Source organism: Centropristis striata, chromosome 3 (genome assembly GCF_030273125.1).
Source record: "Centropristis striata isolate RG_2023a ecotype Rhode Island chromosome 3, C.striata_1.0, whole genome shotgun sequence".
In the NCBI taxonomy this organism is placed as follows: Eukaryota; Metazoa; Chordata; class Actinopteri; order Perciformes; family Serranidae; genus Centropristis; species Centropristis striata.
This window is the reverse complement of record NC_081519.1, coordinates 25,842,518-25,852,531: the sequence shown is the minus strand read 5'-3', so window position 1 is coordinate 25,852,531 and position 10,014 is coordinate 25,842,518. Positions and strand designations below refer to the sequence as shown.

General features: G+C 37.8%; 1 protein-coding gene across 1 annotated transcript in view; it reads left to right on the top strand.

Annotated features, from left to right (window-relative positions):
- The first annotated feature begins 724 nt into the window (after positions 1-724).
- Positions 725-10,014, top strand: part of LOC131968989 (tribbles homolog 2-like) — a 9,753-nt gene continuing 463 nt past the window's right edge. Inside the window, exons 1-4 of the mRNA XM_059330088.1 lie at positions 725-1,287; positions 5,863-6,141; positions 6,864-7,156; positions 7,724-10,014. The exon at positions 7,724-10,014 is cut by the window's right edge and continues 463 nt beyond it. Coding sequence (XP_059186071.1) covers positions 5,863-6,141; positions 6,864-7,156; positions 7,724-8,210 — 1,059 coding nt within the window. The 5' untranslated portion in view covers positions 725-1,287 and the 3' untranslated portion in view covers positions 8,211-10,014. The remainder of the gene's footprint in view (positions 1,288-5,862; positions 6,142-6,863; positions 7,157-7,723) is intronic.

The window sequence follows — 10,014 nt, the reverse complement described above, 5'->3', positions numbered from 1 at the left end:
GTGAAAAGAAAAGAAATATACAATGAGAGAAAAAAAGAAAAAGAAAAGAAACGAAGAACAGGTCCAACCTGTACATGCAACAGCTAAGTTGTTCATTTCTCTTAACAGATTAAATTAAATCATACATGTTCAAAAAAATTATAAATTTAAAGTGATTGGACATTTTTATTAATTAATCCTCATAACGGTGTATTAGTCAAAATGAGCCCTACATTGAGAAATTGCTTCTTACATAGATACATCAATAATATAATAATATATTTACAATATATAAAACAATCTACAAAATGAGAACTTTTTCTTTGATAAGAACATTTTGATGTTGTCACTTCTGTACGTTTACTTCAGTAAGTTTTGAATGCAGGACTTTGACTTGTAGTGGAGTAATTTTACTTTTACTTCAGTAAAGGATCTGAATATTTTTTCCACCACTGAAGCTTTATTTTGATTGAAATTTGTAGTTTTGTGAAAATATAGATTTTAATGCAGGACTTAAGCTCGTATTTCTACACTGTGATACTAATAGTTTTACATCAGCCAAGATTATTTCCACCCCTCTGACTCTGTTTTGTTCAGTTATTATTCATAATGAAACTGTCGAGTCTCGTGTCAGTTTTCTGATGACTGATCTGCTCGGGATTGCAACATCGAGGCTCCGCCCCCAGCCGGGTGACGACACCGCGGGAGGAAACCTCGTAACAAACAGAGTCAGAGTCAGTCAGAGTCAGTCCGGTCCGGCACAAAGTTCTGGAGACGAGCAGGGTCCGAGCAGACCAGAGTCCAGGAGGGTGAGACCGGATCTACATACGGATCTTATTTAATCTAACCCAAGAGGGACCGACAGGAGGACCGGAGGACTCGGCTTTGTTCGCTCCAGCTCCGGATATATACAGAAAACACTTTATTTTTTATTTTATCTAAACAGTTTCTGTTGTGTTTTTTGTGGGCCTTTTTTTTGTCTTCTTGCTGTCGCCGACATAGTTTCACCTGGTTCAGAGGAAGAAGAAGAAGAAGAAACTCCTCCAACAGCTGACTGACGACACGTTGCGCAACCGAGACAATAATAACGAGACAAAGACGTCATCACGGGACAGTCCGCTCCAGTCCTCCCAGTCAAAACCTGCCGGAGCCCACACTGCACTGGACAACATTTTATAATCTCATGTATTCAGCAACTTCTGATCCACACACAAAGACCGACAGCTCCACTGTGACTCAACTGGGTTTCTACTGAGTCTACTGGTTTCCTGTTGACCTGCAGCCCGGACCAGTCTATTTGTTTAAAAGGTAAGAACCTGACCAGTGCTGGGAGAAACTCTCATATTTATTGTAGTTAAAGTAGCAGGTTAGTTTAGCTTATTGCACCATAACGAAGTAAACAACAGAAATGTGCAGGAGAGTAAGGAAGCCTGGCGGGATCATTCAGTCCTTCCCTGTTTAAACACACTATAAAACATATCATTCCATTATTGTTCTTATTATATTTTGCCTTAATTCTGTAGAAGACTTAGGTGCATGAGGTTTGGTGGTTCTGCCAAGAAAATTTTCTTTTTTTCCCCCAAATATATATTTGTGCATCATTACCTGTGTACAAAAAAGTTTGCAAAGCAATATAAGAGCAGATGATAATAAAAAAAGATTAAACAAAATCTGCTAAAGAAGTTAACTAGACTTCAACTGTCTGTAAAAGTAATTTTGTTAGTTGATTTTACACTAATTCAGCTCGACAGGTGCTAAAAAAATGGCTTGAGTTCTGCACATTTATGTAAGAGAACAACTCTGCATTCAAGGTTTAAAGCAAAAAAAAAGTGATTTTATGAGCCTGAAAAGATGTTTGAATTAATTATTTCATGTTTTTAAAACTGGTTTATGGCTGAAATGAGAGATTGTGTCTGTGCACTCTAAGTCCTGAATCATTATTGCCCATCACAAATTAAACAAAGCAAGCAAACAAAGAACACACATGCGGGCACAAAGCATACACACAAAACATACAGTAGTAACAGCAGAAACAGCTTGCACAAATATTAAATTACAAGGTTGTTCCTTGAAGTAAAAATACACAAATATTATAGATATTTGTGATATAGAATATTACAGATATACCTTTTGCAGAGTGTTATTTTAATATTTACTGATAAATTAAAGTGTAAATAGCATCTTTATGCTGTAACTTGTCGGCCGAAAGCGGCCTTTAACAATTAAATATTGTGTTTTTTCAGTTTTATTTATATAAATTGTCATATTTTACAAGTGAATCATGTGTTCTACTGTTAAATATTTAAATGCCGCTGTCAGTTAAATTCAGCAGGTTAAAAAGTAAAATTCACAGCTGAAATGTGGTAAATTTCTACAAATGATCAGAAAATGGAAGTACTCGAGTAAAGTATAAATAGCTGAAAACTGTATTTAAGCTGCCTGGGAGCAGCGGGCGGTCCAGTGGAGTCGAGTAGATTCTACTGAGTTCGTAAGCAGGTGGAATGTGGATTTGAGCTCAGTAGCTTTTCAGCTTTTTTTGGACCACAAAAAGTGTGATACAGCAGAAAGGTCTGGAAAAATCTGACAAGGGGGACTTCAGTCAAAGTGTTCTTTTTTTCCCAAATTTAAGACAATATCTAAAGTTTTAATACTTTTAAGTGTATTGGCACTGTCCTGCATTCAAAATCAAAAGTAAAAAATAACATCATTATCAAAATATGCTGTAAATACCAAAACCAAAAGTAGTTATAGGCAGAATGTCCTATTTCATAACAGTACACTCACTGGCCACTTTATCAGGATATGCCTGTGCAACTGCTCATTGATGCTAATATCTAATCAGCCAATTACATGGCAGCAGCTCAATGCATTTAGTCACGTAGCCATGGTGAAGACGAGCTGCTGAGGCTTCAAACGAGCATCAGAATGAGGAAGAAAGGAGATTTAAGTGACTTTGAACGTGTCATGGTTGTTGGTCTGAGTATTTCACAAACTGCTGACTTAACCAACCATCTCTAGAGTTTACAGAGAATGGTCCAAAAAAGAGAGTGCATTTTCACCAACATCAACCATAAAGTTTTTATCTCTATAATGATCATAATTTATTCGTTAAATATATTTACTCATCTGAATCTGCAGTGTAAAATAGATGTAAGAGACTAAAAAGTACAATATTCCCCTCTGAAATGTAGCAGTCTAAATATAAAGTAGCACAAATTTGAAATAATCATGTAAAAGTACAAAATTGATCTTAAACAGGACTCAGCTCAAAGAGAGATATTCAAATGCATAAAATAATAAATGACGACTTACAGTCAGAGAGCTGGCTGGTTTATATAGTTTATAAATAGACCAATTTCTGATCGGTCTGTTTATAAACGAACAGCAGCAGGAAACATAAGATGAAATATTAAATATTATAGTGGAAGAGGTCCGTCTAAATCTCTTGTATGACGGTGAGTTTTAGTGCTGAACAGTCTCTAGCTCTCTAACGGACAGTCTTATAGGGATTTATTGATTTATTTTTAATTGCCATAAGGGGGAGCCCACATCTTTAGAGTTATTCTAAAATCTCTTAACTTGCCAGTTTTATCCGCTGCAAAAAAAAGTTTAATCGGATGTGTGGAAATACCAATATTTCAAGAGGAAGAGGAGAGAGGAGATGTCCACCTGCAGAGCTGCAATAAAACAATGTTTCTTATTATATATATAAGGTTAATATATATATTAACAATTCCGGTGTGTTTTTAAGAATCTAAAACAGCATAATAATCATAATAAAATGAGCGAGTCCACGGTTGAATGAAAGTGTCGATGTCTGATGAACAGAGATCTGCTGTTGCTGGACATCATTGAAAACATTTGAGTTTTAATGTGTTGTTTGGTATGAAAAGTGCTTGAAACTAGTTAAAATTTGGGTCATATCAGATGCAAAGTCTGCTCATCAACAGGTGATATATTCTGAAACATGAAACCGTGTGCAGAGCTCTGTCACTAAACATAAATCTGTCAGTTACCTCTAATTTAATGTAATGAAAAAGGACATAACCAGTATACTGTACATACTGCATAAAAATGTAATTGATCACAGCTGTGGGGTGCTGGAAAAGCTTGAAAATGCACCTTGAAAATGGTTGAAAGGTGCTTGAATTTGACTTTGGGAAAGGTAGAAACCCTAGAGAAATAATAAGATTAAAAGATGAATAAAAGATCGATTTTAAGACAGCAGAAAGGCAGATATTAAAGCAACAGTAAAAAATATATATATATATATATCAGAGTCAGTGTAAGTAAATTATATGAACTGGTGCTGCTAAATTTTCACAGGAAACTTGTTTTTTTTGTACCATTATGAAGAAATTGCTGTTTCAATCACAAAAGTGATAGCAAATGCTGCCGTTATTTCTCAGAATATGAAAAATCAATGTGAAAAAACACTTATATCATCATTAGCAGCATTCTTTTTAGAGATCCAGTTGACTAGTGAATTTTGTTCTTTCTGTTGTGTTTTATCAACAGTGTCATTGTGAAACTGCAGCTGATGATATGAGACATTAAGAAACACATGCTCACGTGTGTATGTGTGTACGTGTGTGTGTGACGCTACTACTGTGACTCAGGGTGTTTCACCAGAGTGAAAGCAGCATTGGCCAACAGAGTGTCACCACGGCGACCACAGGCTCAGAAGACTTTATAGAAAAACAGACACACACTCACACAATGTGTCACAATGTGTCACTGTGTGTGTGTGTGTGTGTGTGTGTGTGTGGGGTTGGTGTTGACTGTATTTAAAGCCTGTTTAAACTATAAACTGTTGTGCTCTGATGCAACGATCTGAAAGCTGAAGAGTCAGTCAGCTTACAGGAAGTTGCATCATGAAGCATATAGACGTGTTAACAGTGTAACATGTGAGCAGCAGAGACACAGAACACGGCGAGATGTGAAGCTAATAAAACTCCTCTTACTGTACGGGAAAACAGCAGAGGAGGGTCGAGTGCGCGGAGATGTAGGCTGAGCTGTGAGCCATTGAAAAAATTTGAATTTGATTTGAATCATTAGAAAATGTAGCCGCACCAGTTGATATATTTTACTAACATGCTCTGATATATATATATATATATTTTTTTTTTATTTTATTTATTTTTTTTTATTTTACTGTTTTAGCTTTAATATCTGCCTCTCTGCTTTCTTAAAACATATTTTTTATTCATCTTTTAATCTTATTATTTTTTCAGGGGTTCTACTCCTTTCCCAATGTCAAATTCAAGCACTTTTCAAGCATTTTCAAGGTGCATTTTCAAGCTTTTCCAGCACCTCACAGCTGTGATCATTTTCATTCTTATGCAGTATGTAAGAGCTGATATCTAGCCATTTTCAATGGTTTTATTGATAGTAAACAAAATCATTATCAAGAAAACCATTAAAAATGTCTAGAAATCTGCTCTTAAATAAAACTCTTATGAGTTATTTTTGTTGTTATCATTATATTTGTCCAAACAAATGGACCTTTAGTTCTACCAGGCATTAAAATGAACAAGACATTAAAGAAAACAAAGGTTGTCTAATATTTTTTTTCATGACTGTATATGTACATATGTTAGGAAAGCAGATTATAGCAGACTCTGTCTCAAGATGAAATGTCATGCATATTCTTGTCATACTTGTTGATCAACCTGATATGAGAAACTGACACATGTAAGAAAACTTGCCCATATAAACTGGACAGAAGTCATTAATTATGGTAACACGTCTTCATATGAGAGAGAATATTCAGCAGCTTTGAATCAGTCAAACATAATGTTTTTAACGCCTCCTGCAGCTGCCTCACAGTCACAATGAAGGTGTAATTAACCTGATGATGTCACTTGTCTCCTCCAATCATAGATGAGCATGGGCATGACCGCGGCCAGGACTCAGCTGTGTCTCAAGAGACTGCTGGACGAACCCCAGGACATTGTGCTGAAATGTAAAGTAGCCCGTCTGGACCCGAACCCTCCTGTCACCAGCCTATCAAACTGCCTCAGGCCCAGAAGCCCCGCCCCCAAGCCGGACCAGAGCCAATCGCCATCCAGAGTCGGATCGTACCTCCTGTATGAACGCTGCGAGGGGGAGAAGACTTACAGGGCGGTTCACGCACACACAAAGGAGCAATACACCTGCCAGGTACAGTTACTAACTAACTGTAACATTCTTCAGAGTCTGATTCATTTTCCAAAATATATATAAAAAATATCAACAAGAACATATGTTTTAATTAAAAAAAAAAACTAAAAATATGTACAATTTAAAAAAAAAAAAAAAAAAAAAAAAAAAAAAGCTAAGAGCAGAAAAAGTTATAAAATCATATAAGATATTGAGGAATTTACATAACATGATGAAAGAGCAAGAAAAAAAATGCACAAATGCAAAACTATGACCTTGTTTTTCAACTTTCAAAAGGAAAGTTTTAGTTTGTTAAAATGTACAGTGCTGGGCAATTGAATTTCCCCTGTAGACAATAAAATCTAATCTCATCAAATCTAATGTACTGCTGAAAGTATTGTGAAAATACTACTTACTGTTTCTACTGCAAAATGACTTCTGAAAAACTGCAAAAAAGCTTATGAAAATAGTTGATATTCCAAAAACACTGATATTGCTATTGCTATAGTCTGAAAATATTCTGATGCTGTTAGAAATACTACTCATTCTGTTTCTACTGCAAAAGTAATCCAAAATACTGCAAAAAAGCGTATTAAAATAGTTAATATTCCAAAAATACCACTGATATTGCTAATAATATTACAAATATTACTGTTTATACTGCAAAAAATACTAATACTGCTGAAAAATGCTGATGATATTCCCGATGACTAAAAAACCTAACCTGGCTCCTGTTGTCTCAGGTGCTTCCTCTTCGTGGTTACCAGGAGCGGTTGGCGGCCTACTCCCGAATCGGCCACCACGAGAACGTGTGCGGCCTGCTGGACGTGGTAGTCGGCCAGGACAGCGTATACGTGTTCCTGCCAGGCCACCACAGCGACATGCACGCCTACCTGCGGAGCAAGAAGCGTCTCAGCGAGGAAGAGGCGGGGCATCTGTTCGCTCAGATGGTGAACGCCGTGACGCACTGCCACCACCATGGAGTCGTCCTCAGAGACCTGAAGCTCCGCCGCTTCGTCTTCATCGACAAATACAGGTGAGACTCAAAGTATTCTGATAATACTACTTATACTACATACTACACAGACACACACTGGAGATAATTCTGCAAAAAATACTTCAACAACTGATACAGCACAGCGTACTACTAATACTGCTGAAAGTGAAACTGACACTACTGATACTATGAATACAGCAAAAAACTACTGCTGATTACCCCAATATAAATAATATTACCACTGATTCTGCAAAAAATACTTTAATACTGCTAATACTGCAAATTATACTACTGAAAATATTGTTACAAATACAAATTCTAATAATAATTCATTTTATTTATGGGCTCCTCTCTGATACTCAATGTTACCTTACAAAATCAACAATAAAACACTAAATCTAATAAAACACTCCATCAAACAAGCAGTCATAAAAGCTGACAATAAAACCATATACCAATACTAATTAAACTACAAAAATTAAATAAAATAATAATAAAATAAAAATACTGATAATAACAAAGAGAAAGGTGGGGTCATTTAAGTGAAAAGCAGATGAAATTAAGGGGAGTAGGCCTGTCTAAAAATAAGTGTTTTTCTTTCTGCAGGACTCGTCTCGCTCTACTCGGCCTGGACGACTGCGTCCTCCTGCACGGTAACCATGACGACTCTCTGACAGACAGACACGGCTGCCCCGCCTACGTCAGTCCCGAGCTGCTGACCAACGGGAGTAGGTCTTACTCTGGCCGCGCCGCGGACATCTGGAGCCTGGGCGTGTCCCTGTACACCATGCTGATTGGACGATACCCGTTTCAGGACACGCAGCCCGCCGCGTTGTTCGCCAAGATCCGCCGCGGGGCCTTCAGCCTGCCCGATTGGCTGTCCCCTCAGGCCAAGTGTCTGATCAGCTGCATGCTGAGGAAGTCACCCGTGGAGAGATTGACGGCGTCGGAGCTGCAGATGCACCCGTGGCTGACCAATCCCAGCCCGCCACAACAGACCATTCACAAGACGCATCACAGCTCGCACAAAACATTACAGAACAAACAGGAGGACGATGACCAGGTGGTGCCGACCTGGACAGAAAAACACTAACACACACAGTTGTACTTCTATACTTGTGAGGACTAGAGTCTTGTTTACCAGTCTGGTGTACAGACTCAAACCAGTTTGATTTTAACCAAATGAAACTGACATTTGCCATTAAGACACATTCTATCAAATGAAAAAGTAGCCTACATAAGAAACCTGTGACAAATGTGTCTTGGTGCTAAATCCAACCTGTATTGCATCAGTAAAAAGCAAAACTACAAGATAATATAAGATAATGCTCATTATTGTCTGACAGGCTATGCAAAATTTGCAACATAAACAAATTTGAGTAGAGGCGGGAGGTTTGTTTAACTAGAAGTTCATGAGTTTTTTGGGATGATGAGACAAGATGATGGTGTCAGAGACCCTATTCATTCCTATGAAAGTTGCTCAGTGGTGCACAATGCCAAAAAAGGTCAACTTCCGTGTATGAAATTACCACTAACTTGAATGGGGTCAATGAATTTCGAAATGCAGCTGTTCTAGACTTTCCAAATGTAAACAGACCCAAATCATCGAAATTTGATACTGAAACAAGTAATCAAACAAGTCTTTGGAAAAAAAGTACTTTTGGGCTTTTTGGCATTTCGTAACAGACCGACAATCATAATGCCACGGTTTTATTTTGGCATTGGCTTCAAGGTGACAGGTCTTCTAGTGGGCTTGGATGAGCTTCACTCTGCTGCTTCGTATTATTTTGGGTTTATTGCCGGTTGTAGACCAAGTGTCTTGTATTCTGGGGTCGGGTGCAAAAAGTAACAATTCTGGTTAATTCAAACAGGAAATTATTTCATATGATTTGAGTAGTTTGTGGTGACAATATTCGCTACACTCATTCGTGGGCTCTCTCATTCTCGTTATGTTCCACTATGGAGCAGCGGTTAAGTCCCAACCCCAGTGAGTGATAAATACTGCATCATTTTAGCCCCTAACCCCAACCTGATACTGAACTCCACCCATATCTGATTCTAACTTTAACCCTAAAACCAAGTCTGAACCCTCAAACTGCTTTAAGACATATTGTCCTCAAGTCCAGTCACAAACTCAATTTGGTCCTCACAAAGATACAAGAGTACACACATAATTACGCACACACTACACTACAGAGACAGTGTGATCCTGGATTACTTGACCCGACCCTCAGGTGCCTTCCTCTCGCTGTGTCTCACTTCAAGTTCTGTCGGATTCATAACGGAGTCACTGGACCCATCAGGACCGGACACAGACCAGAACCGGTGGTGTGTTCAGGTGCTATTTGTCAACTCATAAAGTGGAGAATTTCCCCGTCACAGCTCAACGCAGAGTTACGTCCCAGTGTTACTACGGACTCATTAACATCCTGCAGGGGAAATTTGACATCTGAAGATATTGATATAGTCTGGACACATGACTGGTTTTTTAAGTGGACTTTGAAGGAAGCGGAGCATAAAATGGGACACAGCTACTCCGTGTTTACATTTAGTGGTTGCTCCCAAGAATCATAGGACAAGGATCGGTCAGTGTTGGAAAGTCAACAGACAAAAAAAATTAATAAATAAATAAATAAATTGATCAAATTCTTTTCTGATCTCTAGAAATATGTTTCAGGTTTGTTATCTCAGGACTTTTCTCTGAATTGTTTTTTTTTTGTGCTCATAAAAACGGTTATCTAGAAAAAGTATTTACTCATCATTACATATAAAATGATTCCTGTTTTTACAAGACATCTAATTTTCCTTGGATGTCCAACGTGTTAATTACTGGTGGTTTATTCTGGGACACTTCTTGTTGTTCCTGAGGACTGACTGTGACGGGAAGTGTCTCTGGA